The 27,284-nt window shown below is 43.3% G+C and overlaps 2 protein-coding genes across 8 annotated transcripts in view; one reads left to right on the top strand and one right to left on the bottom strand.

Moving 5' to 3' along the window:
- LOC310661515 (UDP-glucuronosyltransferase 2A2-like) overlaps positions 1 to 1,182 on the top strand; it is a 30,843-nt gene extending 29,661 nt beyond the window's left edge. For all 4 annotated transcript variants that reach the window (XM_083407787.1, XM_083407784.1, XM_083407785.1 and 1 more), the window contains exon 6: positions 169 to 1,182. In XM_083407787.1, the coding sequence (XP_083263913.1) occupies positions 169 to 448 (280 nt within the window). In that variant the 3' untranslated portion in view covers positions 449 to 1,182. The remainder of the gene's footprint in view (positions 1 to 168) is intronic.
- Positions 1,183 to 2,294: 1,112 nt separating this feature from the next.
- Positions 2,295 to 25,589, bottom strand: YTHDC1 (YTH N6-methyladenosine RNA binding protein C1). Of its 4 annotated transcripts, none has more exons than XM_083407706.1 (17): positions 25,149 to 25,589; positions 19,330 to 19,419; positions 17,251 to 17,582; positions 16,764 to 17,139; positions 14,703 to 14,792; positions 14,173 to 14,226; positions 13,435 to 13,529; positions 12,528 to 12,636; positions 12,324 to 12,441; positions 10,827 to 10,911; positions 9,786 to 9,952; positions 7,466 to 7,548; positions 6,825 to 6,861; positions 6,702 to 6,741; positions 6,550 to 6,612; positions 4,553 to 4,687; positions 2,295 to 3,301 (listed from the first exon to the last, which is right to left on the bottom strand). In XM_083407706.1, exons 1-17 carry the CDS (start codon positions 25,174 to 25,176, stop codon positions 3,083 to 3,085), a joined length of 2,121 nt encoding a protein of 706 aa, XP_083263832.1. In that variant the 5' UTR covers positions 25,177 to 25,589; the 3' UTR covers positions 2,295 to 3,082. The 4 variants fall into 4 exon arrangements, with proteins under 4 accessions (XP_083263832.1, XP_083263831.1, XP_083263834.1 ...); XM_083407705.1 differs by having other exon boundaries at positions 19,318 to 19,419; positions 25,149 to 25,546; XM_083407708.1 differs by lacking the exon at positions 14,173 to 14,226.
- Between the last annotated feature and the right edge of the window lie 1,695 nt (positions 25,590 to 27,284).

The following is a 27,284-nucleotide window of genomic DNA, read 5'->3' as shown; positions in this document are numbered from 1 at the left end:
CAAATCAGAGCAGTGTTTTCCCTTAATTTCCTTGTGTTACTTGCCATAATACATTAGTTAGTAGGCCCCAACAGTCTTGTTTTTAAATCCTGGGAGCAATTAAAGACTGCAGTCCTCTTGAGTTCTGGCTCTATCCTAATTTGTTCTTGTTTCTCTATCTTCCTCCAGATATAAGGAAAATGCAATGAGACTGTCACAGATCCACCATGACCAACCGATAAAGCCGCTGGACCGGGCTGTCTTTTGGATTGAGTTTGTCATGCGCCACAAAGGTGCCAAGCACTTGAGAGCAGCTGCCCATCACTTGACCTGGTACCAATATCACTCCCTGGACGTCATTGCCTTCTTGATCGGTTGCATGGCAGTTTTCATATTCACTGCTGTTAAATGCTGCTCATTTTTTTGTCGGAAATGTGGCAGGGTCCTTAGGAAAACAAAAACAGAGTAACTTACCCCTGGGACTCGGTCATCATTGTGTGGCCTGCATAATTCAGCATGCTCATGACTTGGTGTGCTAATACCCCCCTTTATGAAAACTGCACCTAAAACTTCTAATTTTTTTGCCACACTTTTCAACTCAAACGGATGTACAAGCAAGTCAATCTTAACTGTGCTTCATTCAGCACCTGAGTGAGTATTGTATGTATCAATGGTGGTTCACACTTTGAGATCACTCGTTTTTGTTTTGAACTGAGCTTATCCTGTAAACTCCACAACTGGCAACGTAGCACAGAACCTTTTTATTTGGAGGCAGTGACACTCACTATGAATCTCTCAAAATATACACCTAAGTGTTGCTAAAGTGGGAAATCGCATAAACAACGTGGTCCTTTTCAAGACTCAGAACAGTTTAGTTCTGAAACACAGCAGTTAAGGTTTCCTGTGGACATTTGGAGTACAGCACGTGGACAATCGATACGACCCAACAGACGCTAGTCATGCCTGAATCTGCTTGGAATCAATGGACTAAAAATGCAAAATTTAATGTTTAAGTCCCACATGGTGGATAGCCCGCACCGAAGCCATTCTAATAATGACACAGTGACCCAGGAAAAATGTGTCTAATTGCACATCTGCTGAAATTATTAATATTGTAATTCTTAAGAATATTTTTTTCCCCATTGTGATAGAGCTGCACGCATACTTCAGTTCAGGACTGGAATAAATGATATTGGTGTAGAATTCAGTTTCCTCAGGATCATAGGGATTTATATATCTATATATGCAACTTTCGCCTTTATGACAGCAACAGTATGCTTGGAAATGTCTAGTAAAACCTCAGAAGATTTGCAATGCTTGCAGTTCAGGTTTCGGTGCCCGATTACCTGCTTGACCCTTACCATGACTAGAAAAATAGGAGCGAGGCTAAAGATGGCTGTACATATAATTCAGCTTTTCATGGCACAGAATTCCATCACACCACCTTTGTCACTGCCACTAGATCATCCTAGCTTTTGCTTTGCATAAATAAGACAGCTCTCTGTCCCAGCCATCATCTCACTGTGATGCTGCCCCTCTGCCCAGAACTCTAAACCCAAACCCTGCTCTGACCACAGTGGACTTCTTGTTCCCCAGATGGAGGTTTTGCTACCTCTGAAACCTTGCCCATGTCCAGCTTTTGCATTATGGACACACTTCTCTGTGATGCATAACACCTCACTCACCGCCCCCAATCTCTTACTCCACAATGAATTTTATCCATTTTCCTAAGTCAATGTGTCTCAAGCTTTCTACTTTCCAGGAATTCTTTTGTCCATCACAGAAATATAGTATATTGAAGATGCTCAGAGAGTGCAAATTCAGTCCATGTGAGGCACTTTGTCAGGTCAGGGGAGGGAGAGATGGGGCTCACCACTGCCCCATCTGGAGTTAGGATGTACCGTATTTTTCGCTCTATAAGACGCACCAGACCACAAGACGCACCTAGTTTTTGGAGGAGGAAAACAAGAAAAAAAATATTCTGAATCTCAGAAGCCAGAACAGCAAGAGGGATCGCTGTGCAGTGAAAGCAGCAATCCCTCTTGCTGTTCTGGCTTCTGTGATAGCTGCGCAGCCTGCATTCGCTCCATAAGACGCACACACATTTCCCCTTACTTTTTAGGAGGGGAAAAGTGAGTCTTATAGAGCAAAAAATACAGTAACTTAAAACATACTAAAACTGCTTTTTGCCGCACCAGTAATAGGTAAGGGATCTATTACCTATGTGTAAAGTGACCTTTTCGGATTGAAGCTTTTTTGCTGCACCCCCCCTTCAAAAACAAAACAACTCAACTCATCAGAAGCATGCACATCCATGAAAGTTGACTGTTACCAATTTATTATAAAAAAAAATGGTAGCAATGTAGAATACAGCAAGATTTTGTGCTCACACACACACACACGGTGGACATTCCAAACAATATGGACATTTTTTTCGGGGGGGGGGGTGTAATATGGAAGTGGGAGAGGCGAACAAACAATAGCATTAACCAAAATGCCAGCAGAACACAGGAAAGCTGTTTAAAAGGTTAAAAATTAGATATCAATATTGTCATCTTAATATTGCTTTCATTATTGAACAAGCTTGACTCTTACAGAGGTTTTTTTTTTCCATAAAAAAAGGAACAACCAGAAAAACCAAGACGTGGCTGTTTCAACACGGACATACAGCCAAACCATCACACCCAGTATTTGCATACCTGATAGCAGCATTTCCCCCCACAGAATCATGTAAAAAACTACATGGAAGGAAACAAAAGCAAAAATATTATGGCAGTTGTCAACTGGTATTCAAACAAACAGATGATTAAATTACAGTTAAGATAAACACATAGGGATCATTAATCTACCTTCTTTAAACTTTTTCGAAACTGCTCAAATGAAAGTCACCAACTCAAGGGTCAAGTTTGCACGTTTTTTATCTTTTTGTTTAGCCGATGGGGATTTTCCAGTTCACAGCTTACTGCATGCTTAGAACAAAGAGGGTCAATTATAAATCCTTCTACACAATAAAGTAGGTAGACAGAGGAAAATAGAAGTTTACTACCTGTAAACACACAAATATACAAGCCTTTGCTTTAAGTGACTGCAGTTCCGCAATGCATTATCTTCTATATCTTCCTCTTTCTCCTCTATCTCTGTCCCGATCGCATATCCTCTCCCTTTCCCTCTCCCTGCCCCGATCCCGATCTCTGTCCCTTCTGGTATCCCGGGGCCGATCCCTCTCACGATCCCGCTCTCGTTCTCGGGGCCTGCTTCTTCGGCCGCTGACAACTGCTTGTGTCCGACGTAGAAAGTCATCTACCCTCATGTCATAATCATGCTGTAGGAGACAGAAATGTTTTTATAGATCACCTAATTTTAAAAAGCTACAAAGCACAGGTAAGGCTGCTGGTCACTATTGCTTTATGATGCCTCCAGGAGCGGGGGTGGCATGCCTCTTGAATGCCAGTCACTAGGTAATGCTGCGGGACAGGTTATTGCCCTCAAATGCTGCTTAAGGGCTTTTCATGTGCATCTGGTTGGTCACTGTGATAAGCAGGATGCTGGCCTAGACAGACCTTTGGACTGACCCACCAGTGCTCTGATGTTATTATGGACCTGGAGGCCTCAATCCTCCAACATTCCTTATAAAGGTAAAGGGACCCCTGACCATTAGGTCCAGTCGTGACCGACTCTGGGGTTGCAGCGCTTATCTAGCTTTACTGGCCGAGGGAGCCGGCGTACAGCTTCCGGGTCACATGGCCAGCATGACTAAGCTGCTTCTGGCGAACCAGAGCAGCGCACGGAAACGCCGTTTACCTTCCCGCTGGAGCAGTGCCTATTTATCTACTTGCACTTTGACGTGCTTTCGAACTGCTAGGTTGGCAGGAGCAGGGACCGAGCAACGGGAGCTCACCCCATCGCGGGGATTCGAACCGCCGACCTTCGGATCCGCAAGTCCTAGGCTCTGTGGTTTAACCCACAGCGCCACCCGCGTCCCTTTTTAACATTCCTTATGCTAATCTTTAAAAGAAGGATCGAAACAAATCGCAAATGAAAACGGGCTTTGCATTCAAATACAGTGGTACTTCGGTTCTCGACTGTAATCCGTTACGGAAGACGGTTCGAGTTCCGAAACGTTTGTCAACGGAGACGTTTGAGAACCGAGGTACCACTGTATCTGGATTCAACATGCACCTGGAGCGTAGTTCCACTTCTGAAAGAGAAAACTCAAACCACATACAATACTTCCAAGTCTTCAACAACTGAGACTCTCAAGGCTCAAACTAACTTGGGAGCATATGCAAAAATATGCAAAGGGGTCAATGATGGGCAAGTGCAAAAGGAACAACTTTGTAAAACAACATCATAGGTTTTGCTCTCCAGTCTCGTGTGCTTGCATTCTACTATTTATTTTGGCACAAGTGGCAGCTTTAAAATGTGCTCTTTGAAGGCTGGGGCAGAACACACACTGAAAGTTTCAATGAACGTAGAGGCCTGACACTTAAGACTGTATAAAGGTCTCTTGACAGCGTAAGATCTGCCCATGACCCTTAACTGGCATGGTACCAGCCCTTCTGGGCATACTTACCACCCGCTTATCCCTGTATCGTGCATCGTGTGGAATGGGATGGTGCCCTGAGTAAGGAGGGTGAGCTTGTGGTGGAGGAGCATGGTGCTGGTAGTAAGGATGGTGGGGAGGCTGCTCCATACCTGGGTAAGGAGGCTAAAAAGAAAACGGTGTTATTCGCTTAAATTTCTCCTCCTCAGAACACAATCGGCATCAATGAACACTCAAATGCAACTGTATTAAGAAAGTGCTTCAAAGATTCAATGGCACTTTGAGTGTGGAAGGCTAAAATACCTTATAGTGGTTAAAAACTAGCCCAAACTGTACACTTAACCCCACATTTCCACAACCAGACACAAGAGGAGGCTGCAGCGACTGAACAGTGTAGTTTGTATAGGTACAAACATACTATGCACACAATTCTCCGTGTGGAAGGGGCACCCGTACCTTGTGCAGAATTAAACTGGCAGGGGGGATATTCACCATGCCACTGGGGGCCATGTTCTGCAAGGTAAAATAAAAGGCTTCCAGAATGCTATGGAGGATGAATGGGGTGAGGATTATCGCAATGCCAAAAACACGCTCTCAATGTTACAGTCAAAATCAATATGCATACATTTGCTTTGAACTGATTGCAAAAGCAGGTGGGAGGCTGGAGCCGAACAGATATTGTAGTTTGACACAAGTGTCTTGATACCAAACCCACCCAGAACATTGAAATTCAATGTTATTGCATAGATCAGTAGTTTACAAACACTCCTGTCATGGACCACTTGAAAATCGCTGAGGGTTTTAGCGACCAATTGATTATTTTTCTGCCTGTTGTAGCCACTGTAACATAGCTGTCAACTTTCCCCCTTTTTAAAGGGAAATCTTATTTGGAATAAGGGAATTTCCCTTTTAGGGAATGCACTGTATCCCTGTGCTAGATGTTGTATGGTTGTGCTGTCTTCCATCTGCAACAACAAATCCAGACACACTGCAACAGTTTGGGAACTTCTGAGATCGAATGGTTCATTTACCCGGATACTATCTAAGTGTACTTTACAAGTGGGGCCTGCTGTGGTATACCCTCCTTCCTAAAGAAATCGTGCCTGCCCTGGGTTCCATGCACCCCAAACAGACCACTCCAGTCTGCATTCTAGGTGCAGCTTCCCCACAAGATTCAATTTTCCTTTTGAAGAGGTCAGCTATTGGGTATGCCAAGTCATCTTTTAGCCTCCTTTGGTTTGTGCCCCCCCCCCCCAATTGTAAGTAAAGGTAAAGGGACCCCTGACCATTAGGTCCAGTCATGATTGACTCTGGGGTTGCGGCGCTCATCTCGCTTTATTGGCTGAGGGAGCCAGCGTACAGCTTCCAGGTCATGTGGCCAGCATGAATAAGCCGCTTCTGGCGAACCAGAGCAGAGCACGGAAACGCCGTTTACCTTCCCGCTGGAGTGGTACCTATTTATCTACTTGCACTTTGATGTGCTTTTGAACTGCTAGGTTGGCAGGAGCAGGGACCGAGCCACGGGAGCTCACCCCGTCGCAGGGATTCAAACCGCCGACCTTCTGATCGGTAAGCCCTAGACTCTGTGGTTTAACCCACAGCGCCATCCGTGTCCCTCCCCCCAATTGTACTTCAACAGTATAAGGCTTGCAGATTTCCTTTTTCTGTGGCCTTGTTTCGCTACAACTTTGGTAGCCCCCCGACAACATTCTTTCATATTGCCTGCTCTTTTCCACCTGTGCTTCTTTTATACGTAGCAAATCTTTCTTGCATGCATTTAAGAGCACGACTCTACGCTTATATCCTGGCTTGCAGGGTTTCCTAGTGGCATGCAGTTGGACGCCATGAGAACAAAATGCTGGACTAGATAGGGTCTGGTCTGATTCAGCAGGAATCGCTTGTCATTTTTAGATCCCTAAGGAAGTTCATAAAAATAAATAAATGAAACTACCCTTATCATCGTTACTCTAAGGAATGCAATCAATCAAATGCATGGTCAAAAGTAAAGTGCGTTTAAAAATACAAACCATTCCTTGCCAGGGTGGCGGCGGACCCATGCTGTGGAATTCTCTCACATAATCATTGTAGGACTGGAAAATAAACACATACAGGGAACGTCAAAAACACTGGCAGCATTAAAGCACCTGCAGCTACAGCACACGAAAAGGCAGACACTTACCCCATTTAAAAAGACATCTCTCCGCACTCCTGAAAATCGTCTGTTGGGAATGAGATTTGTGAATTTAAACACAGTGCTAAGTTACCAAAGCATAAAATAAACAAAGACTAAAGCATCTCTTACCTGTCTGCATCTTGGTATCTGGGATCCTTTATATAGCCTGTTTAAAATCAAGCAGCATTATATATCATATTTACTGCTATTGCAATATATAAACAGAAATTAGCATCTTTCCCACAAGCATGCACCTGCCTTGGCAAAGAGAACAAGGAACGGTAATTCTGCTGTTCCCAATGTTGTCTTCAACAATTTGTGTAAGGAGCTTTAAAATGTATCGAGTTTTTCTTTATAGCAGAATAGAGCAGACTCCAGTAATTATATAGCTATTGGATAAAGAATGTTAAACCTGGTCATTTTAGCTTGATGCCAAGATTTAATCTAGACATCAACAAAAGTACAATGTAGCCTGTTTTGAGGAGATTAAGACATACCTACATATTCACTCATATAATAGAAGGAAGGACATTTCTAACATTTTTGTCTCTGCTCTAAGTTAGGTCCCCCTACCATGTTCGAAGAAGGGCACCACGATCCCACACATTCCGCTAAGTCTATCTATTCAAAATGAGCTTTAACTAGAGCCCTGAAGACCCCTGTGCACCCTCAAAGCTTTATTCCAACCTTCACATTCTACACAAATTCAAGATTGTTAATACACAAATCTGTACGTTTGTGCAAATGTATTTGCATAGCGAGATATTAACCTTGTCTTTGGTGAAACTCAGGGGGATAATCAATCCTTGGTTTCTTTCTGCTGTTATGAATATCATAATCCTCTGGTCGACGCCTACATAAATTAGACAATAATTAAACAATTGTTTGGAGCAACCTTAAAGTAAATACCTTCAGAAGGAACAGGAGGTAACCCAGGAAGACTTTCTGGGAGGTTTCTGAAGTCCCAGGCAGCTGTGCGAGCCTTACCAAATTCACTGCTCAATCCTTTCTTGTGTCGATGTAAATATGCTTAACTGGCATTTTAGGGATGCAAAGAACCTGAAATCCTTGACCCAGCCATACCTCTTAATTCCAACCTATTTCTTTAGGGCCTACTCCCCATTATACACAGAACTGTACCCATAAACCAAATCTAACCCTACTTGTAACTTGTGCAATTGCTATATTGACGCTCGCCCTACAAGCACAGAGCCACACAATTTGGATGCATCTTACGGACGTGTTCCAAAGCTCTAAATACTCTGCCTCACTTGGACTGATATTATTTGGACCCATCTCTCTCTCTCTTTCCCCCCGCCCCCACTTTACATACAACGATTACTAGCCAGGAAGGATCTATACAATATGGCCTATTCCTATGTTCTCGAGATTAGAGCTAAGAGAATTTTCAAAATTCATATTACTAGATGAAATGGTTGTGCTTTCCGAAGAAGGTATTTTCCAGCTGCCAGCCTGGGTTTCTCCTTTGCTCATCACCAGCAGGTCACCGAATAAACCCCCCCCCCACCAACCCCTTCAAATACACCATCAAAATGTGAAACAATTATACAGGCCAAAGGCAATGACCCCTCCCTCCTCCCCAAACACCATTAAAGTATATTGCATTACCATTTTAAAAGCAAGTATCACAATTCTGAGCAAACAAAGCAACTGTATGTACAGCAGAAATAGATTTAGAAAATAAAGAGCTGGTGTAAAGAATAAACATACCGCTTTCTTGTAGTTTGAGTGTGCACTTACGACCGGTATAATATATGATAGTAACAGTTCATATAGTAGTCCAACTACTGACTTTAAGCTGAAAGCCACATACATAAATGGAGGCCCTGGCAGGCTTGAGAAGGTGTGGTGGTGTTACAATGTATAGTTTGCAGTCCATTGCAAAACCTTCACTCGTAAATACTTTATTGCACTGGAAACCTCTCAGGCTTAACTTCAAAAGCCATCGCTGCTCAGTCCTCTTATGCCCAAAGGAAGGGGGATGCTGCCAGGATTCCTCCTACCTATAGGTTACGGTGTCCTTTTTGTTTTTTTTTAAACAGCAAGGATATGGGGACTCCTTGGATATCTGTTACCTACCACAGGACGTTTCCACAAACAGGAAACTGCAACCGAAAAAGGTTTCAGCCCAAACTACACAGTCTTTAGCGGAAAGGCTTTAGATTTATCAGAAAGCAAAGTGGCTACACAGGGGGTCGGGGAAACGTGATGGATATAGAAGGGCTTATATCAGTCCTTTGCCAAGACTTCTCCAATTCTGTAACAAGATATACCCCTCTTTTCTGGGGAATGTTGGCAAGTTCATAGAGCAGTGATCAATAATCGTGGCGATCCTCTAAAACCACTCTTAAGTCCACAGGTGCTGCCAGCATCTGGAAAGGTTGTGTATACAGACACAGCAACAGCCATTCTTTTTGGTTTGTTGCCGGGTCTCCAAGGCCACTTCCTCCCCCTTTGGAGAGAACCTACGGCTTCCAGAAGCTCAGCAAGATGTGAGAGAATATTTGGTAATGGGCTTAACCACAGCACGGTGATACAATTTGAGACAGTCCCAAACACGCTCTTCTTGAACAGCAAAATAACACAAATATTTTTATCCTCAAAATGAGGTGGTCATCTTCTGCAAAATTATAAGTGATCCTGATAAAAGTCCCATATTTTGACAAGGCTTATCCAGAGATATACCTGAAAGAAAAGGCTTTTACAAGATATTAACACATTTTTGAACACACAGATTTGCTCTTCCTCCACCTAGCCTGCTCATGATAAATCCGCTTACCTACACGAACAGATTATCTGCATTATCTGACCAAAGATCTAGTCTAAGCTAGGTTTACAAGGACGTATTTTCTGCATGAGCCAAAGGTCCCCGTTTTCCTCTTGAAAGTGACAAACTGGGGGAGGGGGGACAGTGTGAAATCCTCAATGAAGCCACAAACCCGTCCATGCAGCTTGATGTGAGGATTTTCTCTCTTCTTGATTGCAGGGAAAGCTTTTTGATGAATCACATTCCTCCATCACGTAATTCTGACACATGTGCCTATTATCAGTCCAAAGAACGTTTCTAACCTTCCCACATCTCGGAGTGGCTCTCGGCGGGATGGCCGTCCTCTTGACCGGGGCTGAGAATGCATTCTTCTCTTGTGCCGCATTTTATGAATGACTTGATACAAGTCAATACTTTCATCGGGAGGGAATAGGAGACAAAGCTGGGTTCCGCATTCAGGCTCAATTTCCTGGAACAGTGAAATGCTCGTTTTACAAGATGAACTCTGAACGAATCCAAATTTTCCAAAGACAGCTTCTGCAGCCAACCAGATGGACACAACGAAGTATAACGCTTAATGACATGTTTTTGCTGATTTCTACGAGAAAGGTATACTAGAAACAGCTATAAATACCAACAGAGGGATTTCTAGAAAAATGTTACAGCGTAAGTAAGAAAGAGTTGCATCACATACCTTGTGCAACCAACATGTGTAGCCCAGAATCATGGATCAAAAGCTCACCGGCACAAACAAATAGATTAGGTAAATTTGTTTTTACGGAATTTTAGGACATATGCTGCCCATGAAGCAACAAAGAGTGCATATCTTTATTTTGTTAGCTATCGAAAATTGTATTTGCAGCATGCCAAAAAGTGTTACAGCTATCTTTTTAAAAAGCACACTGAGATTGCAAATACCCATGCAAGGTGAAGGAAGTTATAAGTTTATGTGGGCTGCTTTTTCCACAAGACCTTACCTCCCAGTTAGTATAGCAGGAGAACAAGCCCATATTTCTCTCTCACAACAAACCCATTTTAGAGACTTGAGAACAGTGAGAGTCACAGTTCATCTAGATTCAAGGCCGCTTTTGGCAGAAAGTAGCCTAACAGTAGCTTTAATAAAGAATGGACTACACTTCAAGATACTTCAAAAGAAGATTATTTCGTTGTGACTTTTTTTCTAAGAGGTTACTATTCATCATTGGTCTAGGATCTCTTTGTGCTTGGATTAATGGTGGCTGTCTTTCAAATGTGGACAACTATCAAATAAAACAAGTGCATTCCAAAATTTTAACTACTGGCCTTAAGATACTGAAGAGGAATAATTAACACAAATGACAAACCTGTCCATCACGTCCAATCTTTACTGGCTTATGCTCATTCCAAGGATTGGTCAGGTGAGCAGATTTCGTGAATGGCAACTCACGCCTAAACGTATAAGTGACATGTAATACATTTTGTGTATTTGGCATTTAAATTAAATCTTATACAAGGATGCTTTTACGGACTGTAACTTGAACATTAAAAAGAAAACAGAAAACCGTGAAGATGAGCATTCTGAACTGGCAGATATAAATATTATCAAAGTGCAGCTTGGAAGACCAATTGAGTTAGGTTCGTAATGCTCACCTTAGTATGAAGCAAGCATGACAACCCTGCAAGTTCTCTTCCAGAAGGAAACTTGAGCCTTGCCTTTGCATCCCACCCACCCACACTGTTTTGACATTCTGGCAGCGTTCTTAACACCTAGCATGCTGCCATTACATTCTAGGAAGTAAACAAACTATTAAAAAAAAAGTAGACTTCCAGCACTACTGGAAAAAATGTGGACTTCCAGTAGTAATGCTGAGAAAATGTTCAAAAGGATTAAGTTATCTTCACAGATTAAGAAACTCTTCTCTCTCTCTCTTGATTTAAAATTAAGACTTGGGGAAACTCACCCCTCACTATTCTGAACATTTCAGGTAAGTGATGACAAAAACCATGCTTGACGTTCATAATATAGAATATGTGTTTCATGAGAAGTTTATTTTCAATGACAAGAAAAAACCAATGCAAAACATTGAAAAAGCTAGACTTCAATGACAGGATTGGGGATGTGAAGAATGCATCTTCTGCAGCTCAACCTCTGGCTTCCCAACTTTATGACTACTAGTCTGAAAGTCAATATACTGAGTGCCAATTTCTGACGACATCCTACTGCAGCAGATAGAGGCTCCCTATTCCCATCCTATACTTCAATGTCTCAAAATCCATGAATTAGAGGCAGCTATCAAGAGCCTTACATAATCAGTTGGGAGAGCACAGAATGCTAATAATGGCAGGTCTGTGAATGTGTTCTTTCTTTCTTTCTTTCTTTCTCTCTCTCTCTCTCTCTCACACACACACACACACACTTGCAAGACCATAGGACTGAATTTAAGGCAATAATTTGCCACCTATGAAGATGATGGTTAATAACAAAATCTCTGAAGCATGGCAAAAATAAAAGACAAAAGATACCCTATTCATGGGAGGGCAAAAATAATCCTTCCACTAAGACCAAAGTCATTTAGAATCATAGTGTTGGAAAGGACCGTGAGGATAATCTAGTCCAATGCTCTGCAATGCAGGAAACTTTTGCCCAACGTGGGGATCAAACCCACAACCCTGAGATTAAGAGCCTCATGCTCTACCAACTGAGCTATCTGAGAACTATCTCCAGACTATGCAAATGGGTGGTAACCCATTGTTCCAGCAAATGAATCATGTCTATTTTGAGGATACACTTTGTGAACCTACTCGGAATATCCAAAAGTAAACATTATGAACCAGAATTTTCACATTTTTAACCCTTTTACCTGCATATCCAATCTATCTTAAATACGCCTCCCAGCATTTTTGCACTCATTCCTGCAGGTAGCACCCAGTGTATGGGAGATCCCCCGTGATGGGATTCTGAAGCCAGCCTTGCAAATCCTGCAAGAATCAGAACACTGCAATGAGACGACATAACCCGAACAACTTTGGGTTAATGTTGAGGGCAGGCATTCCCTCTTCTTTACCTTGGAATTTCCCACTCTCTCTCACAGAGAATATCAAGATAACACTCCTTGCTTGTCTGAAGGCAGCATTGAGCTTCTTCTCATTGACTGGGAGGGTTGACCAGACACCCTGCAGAGAGATGAACAGACATGTAAATTATAAAACCCAAACTGTTCAATGGATGCACCAGGGACAGCTTGCACTTAGCTCAGTGCTAGAACACATGCTTGACATGCCCCAGGTCCCAAGTTCAGTCCTTGTAATCTCCAGTTAAAAGATGTGACAGCTGAGAAATATCTCTAACTGAGGTACTACCACTACAGGCAAGCCAGTATGACTGATACAGCTTCGTATTTCATAAATGCTCACATATCCAACAAGCTTGGGGAGGACCAGGAAAATCATAACCCATTAAGTTCAAAGCGTTATGGAAAGCATTAAACAGTAAAAACAAAGCATTAAACCTGAATTTGTTGTTCCCCTTTCTTTCTGCAAGGCTCCCAGCGGATTCAAAGTAACAGAGATACAGCTGGTGAGATGCTAACTACGGTATTTTTTGCTCTATAAGACTCACTTTTTCCCTCCTAAAAAGTAAGGGGAAATGTGTGTGCGTCTTATGGAGCGAATGCAGGCTGCGCAGCTATCCCAGCAGCCAGAACAGCAAGAGGGATTGCTGCTTTCACTGTGCAGCAATCCCTCTTGCTGTTCTGGCTTCTGGGATTCAGAATATTTTTTTTCTTGTTTTCCTCCTCCAAAAACTAGGTGCGTCTTATAGAGCGAAAAATACGGTAATTCCATTTCTTTGTGACAGGGTTGAGGTAAGAGAACTAATTAAAGGCTTGATAATTAAAAGAACAATTGCCCCTATCCCGTAACCAGAGTTTTATCTTCATAATGAAAGCAGTCTGTAAGTGCAATGTGGCCTACCTTAGCTTTGGCAAGTGAGACGTTCTCATGGTTGTTACTTTTGATAAGAAAAAATCTTGCATCTTGGAGAATGTATTTAAGTTTGCTAGTTTGGTCTGGGGGTGGAAACAAAGCAAAATGTAATTTTATTGGCATTTCCCTCTGCACCTCCTAAGTAAACACACAACACATATTGATAGCCCCTTTGTGGGACAAGCCCTTTTATATTGTGGTACAACTATTCTTCACTTCAGAGGGGCTTATATTGGTCTCCTGCACAAATTCCATTTTAATATATTGAAGCTACGTGACCAAATTTTGAGGAATTGTGCTGCAAGTCAGTAGCCGAATACCACATATTTCAGACTTGAATCTGTGTCATAGCATGCAATGCTAAGCGTAGAAAGCAAAATAAGCTATTTCAAGTAAAAAGCCAATGCAACATCAGTAATGTTCCGATATGTTCACTTCCTGGTTATTGGAGTAAAATACATTCTTGGGTGAGGAACCTACGAAAATTTATCTTTCAAACAGCACCATTTCATTACTTCTTTGCTTGCCAGTTCATCAATAAGATAGATATATATTTGCCTTTATGAAGATGCATGCAAGAAGTAATTTGAGAGGCAATACAATTTGCCACTTGAGTTAGTTCCACTATACATCGGAACATTACCACATTTGATGTATGTTAACAAAGACTTGACACAACAGCTTGCAATGGGAGCATGCATTAAAAAATTCGAATTTAAATTATACCTTTTTGGACAGCACGAACGGAAGATGATAATTTCTCATGCTTCTTTTCTGAACCTGTGTTTAGCCAAAGTACATTTGTTCAGATTGAGCCTTAATAGAGATACGATATAAATTCTACAGCCTTTTCACATGCTATTTTCATTCATGACAAATTATTCCTCCTGACGCGCACCCACACACACACAAAGAATGCTGCTCAATGTGCACGAGGGTTTGTTTTGGATTTTTGGGTTGTTTCATTTTGTTTGTTTGTTTTGGTGGACCAGTTTTCTCTTCAGAAAACTAGTCAATGAATCATCATCTTCCAAGTTTTAAAAAGTGAAAATTCCACTTAAGCAACAAAATAGCATTAACATAACAAGAAAACCTACTTCCCCAAATTATTCACACAGAACATGCCAAAATACCAATTTTCACTGTTTAGCTACATGTCCAAGAGGTTTCTATGGCCCACTATTTATTTTGGAAAATGCAGTTCAAGGGTTTTGCTACAGATCATTTCAGTAAGATAAGCAATAACGTAATAATACCTGCATATGACTCTGATGCAGAGCTTCCACTTCTATCAAAAACAATCGGAGAGATGCCTCTAGCTCTTTTTCTCGCCTTCTTTTTCTCATCTAAGACCATCAAAACAAGCAACAGCAGTACTTTTAAGGCCGACACCAAAAACTTTATCAGGAATGATTGCAAAGAAGGTCAATACAGTTTACATTAGCTAAATGCATATTTGGCTCTCAACATTCAGAACTATCATCTCATTAGCCCTTCATTCTTTAGTCAGGATCCAAAGATCCATGGAGTTGTTTTGCAGAGCTCAAGGGAGCTTTAAACTTTTTTGCCTTGAACAGTAATATTGCACATTACATGGAAAGCTGCTTTTGAAACACAAAAATTTCAAAAGCAGATTTTGATACAGTATGGTGTTTGCACATGTTTATGAGTGTGAGGTCTTCACAAAGTCAAGAAATTGACTGGCATAGATCAAGCCTCCTGTTGGAGCCCCAGCATGCCCTTGGACCACAACGTTTATGCACATTATTAGAAATACAGCAAACACATCGCCCTAAAGCCTGATTTATACATTGCCAGGTATGTAAGCTTGCCTCTTTTGCACACCATGGATTACAACCTACTTCTGGATAACAGATTCGCTTAAGGAGTCTGTGCCAGACACCCAATGAGGTGCAATGCTGATTGGGGTGTTTGCCATGTTATTCAAATGATCTAGCCAGGTGACACAACAACCACACCACATTGATAACGCTATTCCAAAGCTTCTGAATTGGAACTGTCCCTGTCACGATACTTGGGACAATTAGGGACACCAAAAAAATAAAACGAGGAAGGCGGAGTTGGGAGGGACATCGCTTAAATAAAATGTGAACAATAATAAATTAATAGAACATAAGTATTTGGCTTAGGGACGCGGGTGGCGCTGTGGGTTAAAGCCTCAGCGCCTAGGGCTTGCCGATCGAAAGGTCGGCGGTTCGAATCCCCGCGGCGGGGTGCGCTCCCGCTGTTCGGTCCCAGCGCCTGTCAACCTAGCAGTTCGAAAGCACTCCCGGGTTCAAGTAGATAAATAGGGACCGCTTACTAGCGGGAAGGTAAACGGCGTTTCCGTGTGCGGCTCTGGCTCGCCAGAGCAGCGATGTCATGCTGGCCACGTGACCCGGAAGTGTCTTCGGACAGCGCTGGCTCTCGGCCTCTTTGAGTGAGATGGGCGCACAACCCTAGAGTCTGTCAAGACTGGCCCGTACGGGCAGGGGTACCTTTACCTTTAAGTATTTGGCTAGAAGTTTGAAATTCAGCTAATACTCAGCTGCTTTGCTCTGATTTCTTTCCAGGTTTTTTTAAACCAGAATGTGCCAACTAGCTTTATATACTGCGGGAAACACTGTTTCTTCAGTTATAATCTACTCTTTTAAAAAAATGTTTTTTAAAAAATCAATTCTTTCACCACAGAAATATACGCAGACCAGCCTTTCTCAACTTTGGGTTCCTGGATGTTGTTGGACTACCATTCCCATCATCCCTTGCTGGCTATGGATTATGAGAGTTGTAGTCCAACATCATCTAGGGACCCAAGACTGAGAAAGGCTAACCTAGACTGGTATTACAAAGACTGGTACATAGAATTATTCAAGTTGAAACGTAAGTTGAACCTGTGAGACACACTGGTTTGAAGATCTTTTCTCATCCCCATGAAAGAGGCCCCTAAAAGAATGTAACGTAAAGTACACTGCCAGAAAACTCATCTTATGTTTCCACTTTCATTCCTCACAGCCTCTGGCCAAGAGACCAGCACTATGAAGGAAACTGCTTAGTGAGACACTAATGAGCACCAGAGCATAGGAAAAGCCCTGCCAGATGAGACCAAGGACCCATCTAGTCCAGTACTGTTCTCAGTGGCCAACCAGATGCCCATAGGAAGCCCTTTGGACAAAAATGAACACTTTGCTGCTGTGCTATCCTTACTGGTGGTGCTCTTCCGACACCAGGAAACCACACCAGAGCCAATCATCTGCTGTACGATTTAGAAATAACTGAATATGACAAGACCCAGAGCAGAAAGAAATGATATCAGCTACCTGATATATCCGAGCCCGAACCAGATCGGACTGACCCATCAGTAAAGGATGCAGATTCAGATTCAGAATCACTAGCTTCGCTTCGTGTGTCATAATCATTTCCCTCCTTCTGATCCCTTTCATCTTGATCATAATCCTCTTCTTCGTCATCTCCCTCTTCTTCCACTTCTTCCTCCTCCTCCCCGTCATCATCTTCCTCCTCTTCTTCTTCCTCCATCCCCTCCTCCTCCTCCTCCTCCTCATTCTCTGTGTTTCCTTGGTCAGAGGATCCGCTACTGCCGGTTTCATGATCTGACCCGTACTCCTCGGAGTTCACCTCTTCTTTTGAGGAGTGGCTGGACCTGCTTGGCTGTCTGTCCACCTCATGCCTTAGCCTCTGTTTAAATGAGAATAAAACAAACGCCTTACATGTCAGGATGCACAGAGAGTTCGGAGCAAGCACCTTAAAGAACTGGTGCATTTAATGACTGCAAAAGCCGCTGCTTACCCCAGAGGTATCTGGAGTGGAAGACTTTGCCCTTCTGTCAGCATCTCTTTTCCTCATGCATGCCTTCTCAGGTTGCCCTTTGTAGGTGTCTCTCGAGCTGCTGCTTGTCATACGCATCTTTCTGTCACCTTCTGGGCGCTTGCTCCTATCAGACCTTTGATACTCCTCATTCTTATATTCCAATACTGGCTTTCCTTTTGTGCTCACTATTCGCTTGTTGTTGCTAACGGATGAGCTTGGAGGTTTGGGTAGCAACTGCCTCGAGGAATGCACAGAAGGCTTCTGCTTTTTGCTCTCAGCTGTCTCCATCCTCTCGCTTTTCCTTTTGGATCCTGAAATATTTTTTTTAGAAAAGCACCAACAAATTTTGAAATCAGCATTTCAGAGTTACTTGATAGCATTAACAAAATGCTGCTAAAGCTATCTTCAGAAAACATGATGAGCAAACTTTTTTCACATTTAGCATGAGACAAAGCACATAAAGCTATTAGGTTTAAAACCGGGGTGTTGTGTTAAATAAACTGCCTCCTTGGAAATCCTAGTACAGTGGTACCTCGCAAGACGAATGCCTCGCAAGCCGAAAAACTCGCAAGACGAAAGAGTTTTTCGTTTTCTGAGTTGCTTCGCAAGATGGATTTCCCTATGGGCTTGCTTCGCAAGACGAAAACGTCTTGCACCTTTTTTAAAAAACTGCCAATGCATTCCTATAGGAAACCGTCAATACACAGTGGTGCTTCGCAAGACGAAAAGATTCACAAGACGAAAAAACTCGCAGAACAAATTAATTTCGTCTTGCGAGGCACCACTGTATCTCTCACTATTTAATGATGAGAAAACTGACGACCAATCGCTGGAATGACTTAAAAGACCAAAACACAGCACAGCCCTTCCAAACCCTAGTGTAGTATCATTCCAAATGTTACTGGACTCACAACTCCAACTGGGCCCTGCCAGTATGGACAATGGTCAGGGATTATGGGAGTTGCATTCCATTAACATGTGAAGGGCGCCAGGCTGTGGAAAGTTGACTTGGGAAATGAGCTGAAATAGAACCTTGCTTCTGGCTTCCTCAGGAGAAAGACAGCTCCCTATGTATTTCTATAGCCAAAGAGCCAAGATTACATGCTTGAGGAAGGAAAACTATTTCAACTTGTTAATATTTTGTAAGCAATGACAGTACTTGCTTTTTAGCAAACTGTACTGTTTTGTTTGGCATGCCATATTCCACAAAGGATCTGAAAGCCTTTAAAAACATTCAGATATAAAGGCTACAACCAAGGTATTGGCACAGCAGGTTCTTTGCACACACAGTGGTGCCTCGCAAGACAAAATTAATTCGTTCCGCGAGTTTTTCGTTGTGCGAGTTTTTTCGTCTTGCAAAGCACCACTGCATTTAAACACTGACAACGGTGGGGAGGGGCGGGGAGAAGCAGGACAGCTGCCGCAGCTGGTACCTCAGACTCACCCGCAAGTTGTGGCCACCGTGCGATGCGGCTGCTGGAGGGCGGCGGGGCTCAGGAGCGCGACTCCAGGGAGAGAGAGGCGCTGGCGGCAACGGCTCTCTGAGGGGAGCGCGTGAGGGGGGTGGGCAGCGGTGCGAGGCACTAACCGTCAGCGGGAAGGTGGGAGGGAGCCAGAGGAGCGGGGAAGCGAGCGTGCGTGCGTGCAGTGACCATCGCCATGACACGAGAGGCAGGGCCGTTTCGTCTAGCAAAGCAAGCCCTTAGGGAAATCCGTCTTGCGAAGCACCTCAGAAAACGAAAAACTCTTTCGTCTTGCGAGTTTTTCGTCTTCCGAACATTCGTCTTGCGGGGTACCACTGTATGTGACATGTCAATATTTTACTTTAATAGCTCACATTGCCTTTGAAAAAAATCAAATGTGGTAGGGAGATAAGGATACTTCAAAAGGAATTTGTAATGCAGAGCAAAGAGCTCTTAGGAAAAAGAGGGGCTCCCCAGTGGGCATGCACAAGTCTCTGTGCACCCTGGCAGCAGCCCTCAAGCTTGCTGGCTGATCTTGCTGTCCACCTTTTCAAAAGGGCACCCGACTAGTAAAGTAGCATACCCTTTTTCTCACTTTTATCTTGCTCACTGTCAGGGTTATACAGTTCATCATCGTGATCAGGTGCATCAGTCAATATATCATCCAGAACATTCAGTTCGCCATCTGTAAACAAAACACAAGGTTCAGAAATGGCATTCAGAAGAGCTGCACTGTTTGCTTTAATGGTATTAGAACCACAAAGTTCTAAAGTTGGAAGGGACCAAAAGGATCTAGTCCAACCCGCTGCAATGCTCTTACCAAATGAGTTGTTAGAATGGTTTAAAGTGATACTAAAATCCAATACCCACACATTTTCTTTCAGCACTTACATCTGCCCACCCATTTCAAGCTTTTCTAAAATTAAGAGGAAAAACTGAATAGCAAGGCAGTTTTTCACAAGACTAATTTGGATAACTGCCAATCAAAACTGTTTAAATTGGGGAGAAGAAAGAAATGGATGAACTCCCTACTACAGGTTTAAGCAAATTCACTGACAAACCTCTCATCTATCTTTCAGTTGCTTTAATCTCTAAACTACATAAGGGACAATTGACCTGGGAAATCTTATAGGCTTGCTTTAGACCAGGGGTTGGCAACCTAAGGCCCATGGGCCACAAGCAGCCCACGGGGGTCGTTTAACCGACCCAAGAGGCACCCCCGAACCGAGCTGCCTGCTTGGTGAGTCCCCGCGCACTGCGCTAAACCAGCGCAGCGCGGCGCAGGGACTCGCTTCTGCGATGCTGGAAATTGCCAGAAATCACAGGCATGCAATCTGGCCCACAGTAGGATCTCTGCTGGAGTGAACTGGCCCAGGCGAGGTAAACCTTGCCGACCTCTGATTTAGACCTGTTTAATGCAATTATGGCAATTAGATTAATATGTTAACTGCAACTTTTATTCACACCAGTCAGTTGAGATTTATTCCTCACCACAGACTGGGTCATAATTAGACAAACATGGACTATCAAAGAAGGCATAGAGGCTAGGATGAGTTTGCACTGATTTTACTCTCATGAAATTTCATAGGTAAGGAACAGCCTCCTCAAAAAAACCTGTGATCCTTCACAGGTTCGCAGAGCCATTCATCCTAGAGCTGTGTATATTAAAGAGCTACATTTTATATCAATCATTCACTACTAGAAAAAGTAATAATATTTTGGGGGAATCTGGCAAGGATGCCCCATACTTCTTGTAGTATTTGCTATATTAGTCACAGAGCAGTGATTCCAATAAGGGACCTAGGTCACCTTTCCTGAAAATACAGCCAGGTGGAGTGGTTCTTGAAGAACAAGTTCTATAAAGGGAGGAGTCAAACAGTTGAGGATACCTCCCCCTTCTGTCTAATCTCTTCTTCTCAAGCATCCAGGTGTAATTAAAGGCTTGTAAAGATATGGACTAGGATCCCAACAACTGGTCACATAGATTTTTACTTTTCCATTTTTAGAATTATAATCATAATTATTTTACTTATACCCCACCCATCTGGCTGGGTTTCCCCAGCCACTCTGGGCGGCTTACAGCATATCTAAAAGCAATAAAAAACACAATCAGATCCCTACTGTCATATCATGAACACCTTTTCAGACTTCCTTCAATGTTGAAAGTGGTTTGGCATGCAACAGGAGGGACTGCAATTCCTGAAATTTCCATTTCAGGCAATCATTTTACTTTAAGATGGACCACAGCAAGAATTTGTGTCATAATTCTATCTCCTTGAGCAGTTTTGATTTGTTTTAACAAATCAAGTGTTGACTAGTACAAAGCCATTACTAACTACAGACATACATTATTAAATTTAATTATCTACAATCAAGTTCAAAGAGCTTTCCAAAGATTCAACTACAGTTAATGTGGTGTACAAAACTCCATTAAAAATGGAGCTGCCTTGAAAAATCAGTTACATTTCTCTTTTTTATTTCGTCTGGCTTCTCTGGGCTCTTTGGTTTTCAAGAGCTTCTCAATTATTTCTCAATGATACAGGTATACAGACTAAAACCTAATCCAGACAATATTCAACTAATGGCAACTGTTGGGGTGGGGTATGGCTGGGACCTCAATCCAATGGTCTCTTGAAACTCAGATCTATTGGGGGTGGGGGAGAAAGTATTTTCAAACTGAAGATAGTTAATTGCCTTGAGGCATTCCTGGTTTTCTCACCACGCCTAAGTGGCAACAATCTTAAATCTGGACCTAACTTAACACCACTCCTATTTTAATGTTCTTCACAGGAATTTGTTTTTGATGATGACTTTGGAAGGTTCAGCTAGTGCCAGAGACCTGCAGCCTTCTGGATATGAGACATCAGGAGCATTTGTCTTCCATTATCTGCACTTGCCCTATCTTGACTTCTGAACAAAACACCCCTTAAGTGTTGGAGTTCTGAATGACCAGAGCTCCATTTATCCCCCACCACCACTGTGTTTCATTAACAATGCATACCATCCACACATTAGACATAGGACTGCAAGGAAGCACAGTCTCTTATTGGAAGACTGCCCAAGCCGAAGAATCTTTTGGAGGTGACTTTGTTAATTAAACCACCAAACATCTTGTAGTATACAGCTCTACCTTTTGTGTTTGTAAACATTCTTCTTCTTCTTCTTAAAACACCCTAATGCTTTTAGGATGACAGGGCATCTGAAACAATTTTTCTGAGCACCGGTTCTGTTCTTGAACAGTGTACAGTGGTACCTCGAGTTACATACGCTTCAGGTTACAGACGCTTCAGGTTACAGACTCTGCTAACCCAGAAATAGTACCTCGGGTTAAGAACTTTGCTTCAGGATGAGAACAGAAATCACGCTCCGGCGGCCCGGCGGCAGCAGGAGGCCCCATTAGCTAAAGTGGTGCTTCAGGATACGAACAGCTTCTGGTTAAGAACGGACCTCCGGAACGAATTAAGTACTTAACCCGAGGTACCACTGTATTTTACTGGTGTGCCATTTAGATGATAAAATCTGTAGCAGTTTATCTTAAGCAAGCAACTGTTATCTCCTAGAGTAATTGCCAATAAAATTAATTACTGCATACAATACCCTAACCTATATTTTGGAAAAGGCCCACAGTAGGATGGCTTATGACCAGTTCAGGACCTTTCCTTGTCGTGCTTACAGGAGCCTCTTAGATACAACTGCAAAGACATAACAACAGAGCTATGGAGATGTGGTAGACCTCAAATACCTGAAGGCCAGCATAAATTTTGGGTGGAATGTCCATGATACTTACTACTCCTTTAAATACATAGTGCCCCAGTATGCAGCTGGTAGATATACTATCGCTCCGTTTGCTTCATACTCATCAATATATTTCTACATAAACCAGGCCATGCAAGATAAAATTCCCTTCAGCACACACAATGCAGAACTGCTGCAGTCACTGCTCTGCAGTCATATTGCTCCTATTAGATGCAAAAAGCAAGCTTTCAATAGAAGCTGTCCCTCTTGTTTTAACGGGATTTCTAAAGCTAATCTATTTAGGAAACAAGTATGTACATAAACAATACATAATTATGCCAGTGGTCAAGCTGCATTGTTAAACAGGGTCAAAAGAATGTAATAACCGGCTTGATCAGGCAAAAGTCCCACCTAGCCCAGCATAGCCCAGTCAGTAGAGAAAGAGATTCTCAGGGTCGTGGGTTGAAGACACGCATTGAGCAAAAGATTCCTGCATTGCAGTGGGTTGGACTAAATGACCCTTGTGGTCCCTTCCAACTCTATGAAAATCCCATTGTCACAATGTTTAAAGAAATGGCCATACAAACCCCATAAGCAGAACTCACAACAGTACTCTCCTCACTTGTTATTCCAAGCAACTGGTATTCAGAGGCACATAGCCTCCAAAAATGGATGTAGAACATAGCCTTATCCTCTATTAATTTGTCTAATCCTCTTTTAAAACCATCCAAGTATTAGTTCAGCCCTCTTGTAAGGTAAGCCTGCTTCACCATATTATTGTCCACCCTGTCTTCTATATTTGTAAGCAGCTCAATGGTACCCAGATTTACTAAGTCGTCCTGTCAGACTTTACATCATTTAAATCAAATCTTGTATGTTTCAAATTGCAGCCTTCACCTCTAACCTCAGATACCTTCTTGCTCCCCACATTTCCTCCACTGTTTTATCTTATTCTGTAATGCAGTTTGAATAAATGCTGAATAGCACAGTAACATAAACCTAATCTCTAACACAGGCAAACAAAAAGCTTCAAGCGCTGCAGAGCTGTACTTCATCTCATGACATGGGAATAACACAGATCAGCTGTTTTATTGTTTTGCTTTTACACCAACTAGAAGGGAAACACACAAATCTAGTCAGAATCAGCTGAATCAGTGGAGGGGTCACTAGTATAATATCCCTGCCTAAGAGTTATGTGTGTATATATATATGAAAAAACAGAAAGCTAGTTTAACATAGCAGCCAAGCGTGTGAACTTTATAATATAGCCAAGATACTTTTGGCTCAAACATAAGGCCAACCAAGAACTTACTGACTGGTCTTAGGTACACTACTATCCTCCCATCCTCAGAGTCTCATCTGCATTAGGAAAACGGAAGTGGTCCATCTTACATGGCAGTTACAAGTCTTACTGAGATGTTATCGGAACACAGCAGCATTTTAACTTTATTTTCCAGGATTAATAGCTAATATTCACGGAATGTGAGGGAGGAGGATAAAGTAATCAGCCAAAACTCACTAGAAGACTGTTTAAAAAACAGGTTGGTTTTTTAATTTTAAAAAAAATCATTATCTTAAATCACAAACAGCCTGCAGACATTTTTTACCTGAAACCAATGGCTAGACTGCACCATTGCTTAGGATGTTTCGCTGGAGGGGTCTGTTGCTGTTATTAACATCAATTCTAATTTTTAGATATTAGTATGATTATTAGTATGCAGAAACTGTTCAGTTTGGATGTGTACTTTTTATATGTTTTATCTATTTTAACCAATTTTAAAAGGAAAGCTTAAAATGTTTCCTACTTGAGACCAATGGCTGGACTGCACCAATGGGCTGGGGCATTTTTGTTGCGGGTTTGTTGCTTTAACTATCCTGCAGCTTGACCTCAACCCCAAATGCACCCTCCTCCATTGTCTTCTAAGATAGACAGATGCCAACAACAAGTGATATAACTTTTTTCCTTTTTTATATATATTGTTACGATTTAGGTGTCAACTGTTCCAAACCGGTTGTGTACGCAAAACTTTTCATCTTGTAAGCTGCCTCCAGACTGGTTTTAACTGGGTTTGTGTGTCTATGTGTTATTGGGTTGCTTTTACTCCGATTATATACATTGCGGTTTTATATTTTGAATTTGTTCTGCAAACCGGTATATAAATCCAGTAAACAAATAAAACACCCCCAAAATGACGATGGTGGTGAGCAAGATTTCATTTTGGCCCCCTTAAAAAGCGCCAGCCCCCACCCTACGCCTCCCCCTTGCTTTCCCAAGCCTGGCAACCAACAACGTTGCCTTTCCATCCAGCCCCCAACCTATGCCCCCCCCTTCCCCAACGTGACCCCCAACGGCTGAGAACCAGTATTTCAAGGCCTATTAAACGGCCATCCCTTGCCTTACTGCCCCCCCGCCCCACTTTCCCAAACGCGTGACCCCCCCCCCGGAGGCTGATGGCGAGTAACAGTTCATTACAAGGCAATTAAATCGCCCCCGCCCACTTTTCCCTGGGGGGGGGGAGGCAGCAGTAAGGCCCCTCGCCTTCCTTCGTAAAGCCCCTCAGGCCTCTCTCCCCCCCGCCCTCCCCACATCCCCTGGGCCTTCGCCGCTGCTCCCCCCCCCCAGCCCCGGTTGCCATGGCAACGAGCGGCCTAGGGAGTGAGGGGAAAACCCGGCGGTACCTTTTTCCTCCCGGCTCTCGGCCGCCATCGTCGTCGTCCCCGGCGGAGGAAGAAGAACCGGCGGCGACGGCGGCGGCTTTCTCTGGAGGCGGAGGAGTATCGGGAGACGAGGAGGGAGCGGCGCAGCCGAAGGACGCGAGGGAGGCGACGGGGAGGGCGACGGAGCCCTTTCAGGAGCTGCTCCCTTCAGGACGCCGAGCAAAATGGAGGCTCTTCCCCCCTCACGGCCCCGCCTCCTCTTCCTCCTCCTCCCGAAAGCCCCGCCCCCTCCTTCCCGGCTTTATACTTCCTACGCGACAATTCCCACAAGGCCCTACGGAGCCCCTTCGGCGCGTGGCGTCACGGCGTACGCTCTCTTCTCTCACAGGGCGCGGCGCCGTTACCTCACGGCGTACGCATGCTCTCTCGCGCTCGCGCGGCGTCACAGGGCGCAGTGCCGTTACCTCACGGCGTACGCTCTCCTCTCTCTCTCTCTCTCTCTCTCTCTCTCTCTCACGCGCATGCGCGAGGGTGGGCTAAATGAAAAGATCACCATAGAGATAGAACGTACAGACGCGAGGTTGCGAACGGTTTGAATCGAGGTTCGAAGTCGCGTTCCGCCGCCGCCTCCTCGCCCTCGCTTCCCTCGAGGGCGTCACGGGGCGCGGCGCCGCTACCTCATGGCGTACAGAAAACAACAACAACAAGAACACACCGTAGAGCTACGAAAGGGTAGAGTGCGTCTACGGCTAGAGAAGTGACAAAGAGATCCGATAGATAGATATATGGATATCACCATAGAGCTAGAAAGTGGAGCGTGCGCGACCGGAAAGAAGAGGAGTTTCCAGAGGACTGGAGGAAATTTAAGGACTATTTGAATAAATATTGTAATATAAAAAATTAGAAATTACTTTGAAATAGGCCTAGGATTAAACTAAGCTATAATTAAATAAATGGGATTTAGAATGTTAAGAAAAGTGAATAAGATGGACTAAAATTGGAAATTGTTTTAGTTTAATAATGATATTGGAAAGCTGTTACTTTTAATTGCGAGGAAACTCAGAAGGGAGGGATTTGAGGAAGTCAACCAAGATGTTTAAAAGGTTGGATTTGTGAAGAATTAAGTTTGTTATTGTTTATCTGTTTATTGTTCCTTTTTTTCTTCTTTTTCTGTTTCTGTGTATTATTCTGCTATGTGGTTTGTGTTATCATTGTGGAAAATTTAATAAAAAATAATAAAAATAAAGTGTAGAGCGTGTATATAGAGCCATGGATAGCCTGGGAGCCAACTCCCCCAATAAAATATTTGAGGGGGCTGCTCTCCACACCCAGCTGATGCGCATTGGCATTCACATGGTGTGCGTGCGCCCTGTCATGTGGTTGGTGATGTGGGGCGGGGCTTACCTGAGGCCACACCCCCACCCCAATATCTTAATTCATGTTGGCACCCCTGAGAGATCTTGGGGGGAAAACAATGACAAACCTAGACAGCATCTTAAAAGGCAGAGGCATCACCTTGCCAACAAAGGTCCGTATAGTTAAAGCTATGGTTTTCCCAGTAGTGATGTATGGAAGTGAGAGCTGGACCATAAAGAAGGCTGATCGCCGAAGAATTGATGCTTTTGAATTCTGGTGCTGGAGGAGACTCTCGGGAGTCCCATGGACTGCAAGAAGATCAAACCTCTCCATTCTTAAGGAAATCAGCCCTGAGTGCTCACTGGAAGGACAGATCGTGAAGCTGAGGCTCCAAGACTTTGGCCACCTCATGAGATGAGAAGACTCCCTGGAAAAGACCCTGATGTTGGGAAAGATGGAGGACAAAAGAAGAAGGGGACGACAGAGGACAAGATGGTTGGACAGTGTTCTCGAAGCTACACACATGAGTCTGACCAAACTGTGGGAGGCAGTGGAAGACAGGAGTGCCTGGCATGCTCTGGTCCATGGGGTCACGAAGAGTCGGACACGACTAAACAACAACAACCCCTAAGAGAGATGGATAGCTAGAACCATAGAGCTAGAACTCTGAGCGACTTCCTACAAATATATAAAAAACACAATAAAGCATTAAGCCTTCTGAAGGTTCCCTATACAAGGCTGCCTTCAGATGTCTTCTTCTTTTTATATATTTATAAATTTATTGTTATGTGCTGAGTTGAA

The sequence above is a fragment of the Podarcis tiliguerta genome (assembly GCF_965153285.1).
Source record: "Podarcis tiliguerta genome assembly, chromosome: 13".
Classification (NCBI taxonomy): domain Eukaryota; kingdom Metazoa; phylum Chordata; class Lepidosauria; order Squamata; family Lacertidae; genus Podarcis; species Podarcis tiliguerta.
This window is presented reverse-complemented; position numbering and strand designations above follow the sequence as displayed.

What these genes read in the sequence shown, in the direction of transcription:
- YTHDC1 (XM_083407705.1), bottom strand. Translation starts at nt 25,176, where the DNA reads ATGGCGGCCGAGAGCCGGGAGGAAAAAG. An exon ending in CGAGAGCCGGGAGGAAAAAG is followed by an intron (nt 19,420 to 25,148) that starts GTACCGCCGGGT and finishes TTTTGTTTACAG; the next exon opens with ATGGCGAACTGAATGTTCTG. An exon ending in AAGATAGATTGGATATGCAG is followed by an intron (nt 10,912 to 12,323) that starts GTAAAAGGGTTA and finishes TTATACGTTTAG; the next exon opens with GCGTGAGTTGCCATTCACGA.